The sequence below is a fragment of the Quercus suber genome, unplaced genomic scaffold, assembly GCF_002906115.3.
Source record: "Quercus suber isolate HL8 unplaced genomic scaffold, Cork oak 2.0 scaffold_204, whole genome shotgun sequence".
In the NCBI taxonomy this organism is placed as follows: Eukaryota; Viridiplantae; Streptophyta; class Magnoliopsida; order Fagales; family Fagaceae; genus Quercus; species Quercus suber.
In genome coordinates this window covers 1,138,990-1,146,533 of record NW_027069662.1, presented here as the reverse complement: position 1 = coordinate 1,146,533, position 7,544 = coordinate 1,138,990, and the positions used below count along the sequence as shown (strand labels likewise).

At 35.9% G+C, this 7,544-nt stretch overlaps 1 protein-coding gene across 1 annotated transcript; it reads left to right on the top strand.

Annotated features, from left to right (window-relative positions):
• Positions 1-2,206: 2,206 nt before the first annotated feature.
• Positions 2,207-4,955, top strand: LOC111987549 (G-type lectin S-receptor-like serine/threonine-protein kinase At5g24080). Its single transcript, XM_024019264.2, is given in 7 exon segments — positions 2,207-2,770; positions 2,773-2,967; positions 2,970-3,056; positions 3,059-3,184; positions 3,187-3,359; positions 3,362-3,630; positions 3,632-4,955. Coding segments are annotated over 7 exon segments (2,382 nt in total). The 5' UTR covers positions 2,207-2,388; the 3' UTR covers positions 4,782-4,955.
• Positions 4,956-7,544: the final 2,589 nt, after the last annotated feature.

The following is a 7,544-nucleotide window of genomic DNA, read 5'->3' as shown; positions in this document are numbered from 1 at the left end:
TTTCTATTTCATCACTGATAAGTGTTGATTTCACAATCCCATCTCAAGACTTCTCAAATTAAACCAAAATTAAGTTCTATATGCACCATATGGTTTTCTACCATAAACATCTTTGGTCTAAGATACGAGGACGAGGATAATTCCAAGATCCGTCCAGCCAGTGGTGATCATCAGGTGAGGACAAACTCATCCGTCCTCAATCATTAATAAGGCGTTAACAAACAATGATGAGCTTCTATACCGTTGGGGAGATAACCCACCATTAACATCCTACAGAGGCGTTATTGATACGGGAATGAAATCACCATTAAGGTAGCACCAACGGCTAGAAGGAAGAAGTAAGCACCTATATATACCTACCCATGAGACCTGACCAAAGGCACAGACAATAAACCTCTAGTTCATACAAACTGAAATTTTAATATTTTTCATTCTAGCTTTTCTAACTTTAGCATCAGAGGCTTTGTGGTAGATACCACACCGATGACCCACATTTCTTCCTTTCACCCTCCATTTTTCAGGATTAGGTTGGCTGAGGACGACCCCACTCTGGATGGTCATTTTTGACTGATGATCCGAGCATCATCAAGCATGATGCATGAAGTATTTGATGGGATTTGCATCGGGTGCAATACCTACTATTTCAACATTTTTATTTATTTAAAATTTTATGGTAGAGATTGAAATTTTATTTTATTTTTTAACTTTCAATTTCAAATGTGTATTAATATTGTATTAGGTGTAATACCCTAAATATTGCATCCGATTTCAATCTGATTTCAATCCCGTGTCTCGGTGTCTCTTACTAAATTTTTTTTATTGAAATGATGTTTTTTTGAGCGTGCTACTAATGCTCTTCCCATCTATTACGCCTAACCCAATACCTCTTAAACAATGTTTATATTTTAGTACTAGCGAGGACGCTTGACCAAGTCGTAACTTTTACATTTATAAAACTGAAAAAAATGTGGTTCGATTAAAAAAATGAAAACGAAAAAATGCCTAACTTTTACAATGTTTATATTTTTAGGATTCTTAACCTCAGTATATTGTAAGCAAAAATACTATTTTAGTTTTTACATTTTGAGGTTATTAGTAATTTAATCTTTACATTTTAATAGCAGTTAATTTGATAATAAATTTTCTTAATTTGATAATTGATATTCTCAATTTGATCATTTTGTTAACTTACTAATGGAAATTGAAACTGAGTTGATTGTTAGTTTAAAATAATAGAGATCAAATTAACTGTTACTAAAATATAAGGACCAAATTGAAAATAATCTCAAAGTGTAGAGACCAAAATAGTATTTTTGCTTGTATTTTAACACCCCCCCCCCCTTCCCCCCAAAAAAAAAAAACCATTAGCTCTTATACTTATCTAGCATGTCTACTCAAACTAATAGAAACATAAACATTAGAGCATTCACAGTAAGAAAGCTAAAAAAATATAGTTTTTAGTAACATAAAAGACTATTTTGTCTATTTTAACCTATCACTTTATAATGCACCCAACACCAAAGTTTTTATTTAATATCAACACATTAAAATAATATAAACAATATAATAAAATAATATATCCAACACAATAAATAATAATCACAGCCATCAACACATTAAAATACTATTTTTTTTAACATCACACATTAAAAAATTAATTTTTTTAAAAATTTTTAAGCTAAAATGAGCTCACTTTAGCTGATACTCATATTTTTTTACATTTCCCGTCTTTGCTATAGAACACATTTTAAGGTTATTAGTTGCTAAATTGATTTTTTAGTTAATTTAGCAACCTTATTACAGATGCTCTCAGAGCATTATTATTGATGGTGCTAAAAAATTATATTGTAAAATTATTCATGTGTTCACATTACTTTGTATTATTATTGAACATTGCAATGTAACTCATTCACATGTTCACACTATAGTTCATACGTAATAAATTTTTTTATTTTATTATATTGTTTATATTATTTTATTATATTAAAAGTCAAAATAAAATTATTAATATTAAATATTTTGTAAAATATAAATATAAAATAGATAAATTAGTTTTTTATAGAATTTAATTGCTAAATTTATGACAGCAGATGGTTTTAAAGAGTTAAATTGGGTTCAAATGATAGCACAATAAAATATTGACATTTTTATACCCCTACCACCGTTACTATCTAATGAAAATAAAAAAAATAAAAAAATTTTGACTGGCCAAGCGTCAAAGCCCGACGTGCAAGAAGGGGAAGGAGGCCGTGGTTTAAGACCAACAAAACATCTCAAGTCAATAGTCTTTGTCTTATCTCAATGGAAAAGCCATCATCGTTCATCCACTTCAAAAGCCGCCATTAAAATGACAACTATATTTACACACTTTCCCCCACCAAGAAGTCGATGACGATGTCTACCACCACCACCACCCTCCTCCTCTCCTTCCTCTTCTCCATCCTCCTCTCAAACCTTCCACCATCCTCAGCCCAACAACAACCGCGCACTCTCTCCTCCTTCAACAGCTCAATCTCCCCATGGCTCCCAACCCAGAACCAAATCCTTCTCTCTCCCAACTCAGTCTTCGCCGCCGGTTTCAAAGCAATTCCCACTTCCCAAAACCACTACACCTTCTCAATTTGGTACCACAACCTCTCAATGAACGAGATCGTCTGGTCAACCAATGAAAATACTCCAGTCAACGCGTCAGCCATCCTATTCATCACCGCCTCTGGCAATCTCACTCTCAATGACATCTCTGGCCACAACGTTTGGCCTTCGAGTGCCTCAGGAATCCAACTACCAGTCTCAGCATAAACAACGATGGTAATCTCATTTTCTCAACCTGGCAAAGTTTCGACTTTCCAACAGATACTATTTTGCCTACCCAGAACATAAGTGGTACACAAATCATTTCCAAGAATGGTAAGTACCGTTTCTCAAACTCCACGAGCTTGGTTTTGATTAGTTCCACCGACAGTTACTGGCTGCAGGAAAAGCTTTCCAACAGCTCGACGAGCTCGGTAAAATGGCACAAGACAGTGGAGGTGCTTTCATTACATCAGATTTTGGTGCCACCGGTATCGAATATTGAAGCTTGACAACGATGGTAATCTCAAAATTTACAGTTTCGATACAGCTGCTGGTCAGTGGATCATCGTTTGGATAGCAGTCCAAGAATCCTGTACAATTTTCGGCACATGTGGCCCAATGCTATCTGTATCAGCGATGGCTCAAATTCCAGTACCAGTTGTGTATGCCCACCTGGGTTTAGGCCAAATGGAACCGTAATAGAAGGATGTGAAATCAAAATTCCGATGAAAAATCCGGAAAATACCAAATTTCTTCAGCTTGATTACGTCAATTATACCAGCGGCCAAGTCAGACCAAACGGATTGATGCTAATAATTTCACGATTTGTCAAGCTAGCTGCAAAAAAGAACCGAATTGTCGAGGGTTTGGATTCAAGTATGATGGAAAAGGCTATTGTGCTCTTCAGCTTGAAAAACTAGTATATGGGTACTGGTCACCAGGCACTGAGGCTGCAATGTTTTTGCGTGTGGACAATTCAGAGAAAGATGAATCAAACTTCAGCGGCATGACGCAGTTGTTGGAAACTACATGCCCTGTTAAGATAAGCCTGCCATACACCAGAAGAATCCAACACTACAACCAGAAACATAGCGATAGTGTGTACCCTCTTCGCTGCTGAGCTGATTTCAGGGGTGATTTTCTTTTGGGGTTTTCTAAAGAGGTACATAAAGTACAGAGAAATGGCTCAGACTCTTAGCCTTGAGTTGCTTCCAGCAGGTGGACCTAAAAGATTCACGTACGGTGAGCTCAAAGCTGCCACTGGTGACTTCTCGAACTTAATTGGTAGAGGAGGATTCGGCGATGTCTATAAAGGCGAGTTGACTGATCATCGTGTTGTTGCGGTTAAGGTGTTGAAACATGTTACAGGTGGTGATGCTGAATTCTGGGCCGAGGTTACTATTATTGCAAGGATGCACCATCTCAACTTGGTGAGGCTATGGGGTTTTTGTGTTGAGAAAGGTAAAAGAATACTTGTCTATGAGTATGTCCCTAATGGATCACTTGACAAGTACATATTCAAACAGGGTAAGGTTAAATTTTCAGCGTCAGGGAGCGAGATAGAAATGAGTCCTCCTCCAACCCCAGTACTTGATTGGAATATCCGGTACAGGATTGGGCTTGGTGTGGCAAGAGCAATTGCGTATTTACACGAGGAGTGCTTGGAGTGGGTTTTACATTGTGATATTAAGCCCGAAAATATATTATTGGGGGATGATTTTTGTCCCAAGATATCGGATTTTGGGTTGGCAAAGTTGAGGAAAAAGGAGGAGAGAGTGAGCATGTCTCGGATTCGGGGAACCCGTGGATACATGGCTCCAGAATGGGTTGGAGGAGATCCGATCACTTCAAAGGCCGACGTGTACAGTTTCGGGATGGTGTTGTTGGAACTTGTGACTGGGACAAGGAATTTTGAAATGCAGGGGTCTGTGATGGAGAGCGAGGATTGGTATTTTCCAAGGTGGGCATTTGATAAGGTGTTCAAGGAGTTTAAGGTGGAGGACATTTTGGACAGTCAGATTAAGCATAGTTATGATAATCGGGCACATTTTAATTTGGTAGATCGTATGGTGAAGACAGCAATGTGGTGCCTTCAAGATCAACCGGAGAGGAGGCCATCAATGGGGAAGGTTGCTAAGATGTTGGAAGGGACGGTGGAGATCACAGAACCAAATAAGCCCACCATATTCTTCCTAGATGCCGAGTAGACGTGTAATGTAGGCAAGCGTGTAATATGCTAATATTTATTTTCCCTTCTCGTAGGCAAGCGTGTAATATGCTAATATTTATTTTCCCTTCTCCTCAGTTTTTGATGGTTCATCTAGCAGTGAAATGTAAATGTATTCCATATGAACTAGCGACAATAAAAAACGATTGAAATAGATGGAGGAGTTTCAAGAAATATATATATATATATATATATTTATATAGACACACATGGATCATGGATGCCTTCCTCAAAAAAAAAGACACATGGATACAGCTGGGAACCTATTAGTAGGAGAAATTTAACCCTGACTACCAATAAAGCTGTACTAAAATAATTAAAAAGTGGAATTCATTCTGCAAATATTGTAGTGATTGGCAACTTTTTGATTATGTGAAATACATTTGCATTTTTCATTTTTTGAATTTGAAGTAAATAAATTGCATTTTTGCATTTTTCATTTTTGAATTTGAAGTAAATAAATTGCATTTTCATTATCATTTTAAATAAAGTTCGTGGAATCCATTGGGCTTACATTCAATGACTATTTCTATCTTCTTCTTCTCTCTTCTTCTTCATTTTTTTTTTTTTTTTTTTTTTTTTTTTTTTTTTTTTTTCACTTATTTTATTCTTCTTCTTCATTTTCTTTGATTAAAAAGCTATAACGGGATTCTATAGACCCAACTCTTTAAACCACATTCAATCGCCCTAGGTGAACTACCACACATGGCTTGTCATGGCACCACATAAAGCCCACTCACAAAACACACCCCCAAAGCCGAAGCATTAAAATTGATGGTCTAAGCCAAACCCCAAAGCGTTTCTGATAGCCACATTAAAAAAAACCAATGAACACGGTCGCGGTCGACTTGTGGAAAGGCCAACGAAAAATGGAAACTTGCAGTCTTGCACAAAGACCCTTCTCGGGTTTGAGAAATGTAAGAGAATAAAGAGAAAGGAAACCCAAATGTCCAACATTTTGGGTCTGTTTGGTTGGAGGAGTGAAAAAGTGAGAGGATAGAAAAGATTTTAATTTTCCTCATTTTTGTTTATTTGAAAGTGAAAAAGTGGAGGGATAAAAAAAATGTGTTTGTATAAATTTACTCATATACTTTTGTTAAAAAATGATACCCTATTAAAATTTAAAAAAAAAAATGACAAAAAAGGCAATCACCCAAATTTATTAGGAAACAAAATCATACCTAGAAAAAAAAAAAAAATCACGTCTAAAGAAAAAACAAAAACAAAAAATCACAAAAGAAAGCAAAAGAGAAAAAAGAAAAAAGAAAAAAGAAGTGCAATGAAGCTTACCCAGGAAATCCAAAAAAAAAAGAAAAAAAAAAAGCAATGGATTGGACAAGCTCACGTGCAAGTGCACATGGGTATTTTTGTCATTTACCATCAAATTCCTCCCACTTATTTTTCTCTCCATTTTGGAGAGAAAACATTTTGGTGGGTCCGGAGAGAAAACACCTGGACCTCATCAATTTTTTTTTCCTTCCCTTCCTTCCAACCAAACATCTACCAAGAAAGTTTTCTTTCCCAATTTCTCTCTAAAGTTTTCCATCCATCTTATTTCATCTCCAAACAAAAACACCCTTAGGGTTTGTTTGTGATTTGCTTATTTTGCTGAAACTAAAAACATTTTGTTAAAAATACTATAGATAGTAGATAAAAGTAAAAGTTAACTGAAATAATACAGTGAGACCCATGAATAGTACCAAAAAGTGCAATAATGCCATGAATAGTAGTAAAAATAAGTTGGCCTTTTAATTTAGAGTCAAACACACACTTAATGAGTAGAGGCTAGTGGTCGATCACAAAGACAAGCCCAAAATTACTAGACAACAAAAAGATAAATAAAAAAAGCACTAGAACAATTCTTATATCTTACCTTCTTATGCATAGAGCATGAATAAAAATTTAAGAGAGAGAGAGAGAGAGAGAGGTGTCTATATCGTATTTTGTTTGCCTGATTAACATGATAGAATAGTGATTTAAATCTCTAAAAAGGGGTGAAAACCATGATTTTGAAAACCAAAAGCAGGAAACAATGTGAAATGATCCTATTTACCCTAATTGGATGGCAGAACAAACAGTCCTAGATTTTACAAAAATAAACTTGCCATTTCTAGCATAGTTTGACCAACTCTTTTCTATTTTTAAATCCTCCTTTTAAATCTAAGTGTTCTACCCTTAAAAAGATATAAACCATGGATTATTTGCTTCAAAACCATGGATTCCTTGAGAAGTGGTGACCTCAGCAAGATGATGGTAGCAAAGGCGACGAGATCAGTAAGTTGACGGAAGTAAGGTAGACAAAATGACGAGCTCTCTCTTTAAGATCAACAAGGATGAAATAAGAGAAATGAGGGAAGGAGGTGAGATATATAGGGGATGAAAAATGCACGAAAGATTAAGTGACGCCTTGCTTAGAAATGAGGCCAATTGGCTTATGCCACGTGTTCTAGCATTTAATAATGGCTGCTCTAGGAATCATCCATAAATACCCCTTTCTTTTTTCCTGAACAAACAAATAATAATAATAATAATAATAAAAAAGTTACAAATCAAACTCCATAACCCATCAGCTAGAGCTGATGGAGCTATGGAGTAGGGGGCAGCTAATAAAGGTAATTCTGAATGCAAATGGGATGAGAAGCTGATGGAAGGAAGCTGAAGGGGATAAGTAAACATTTGACGGGTCTGACATGGCCTTGCTTGGCCTCCACGTATGAGTATATAAGCAAACATCTTATGCCCC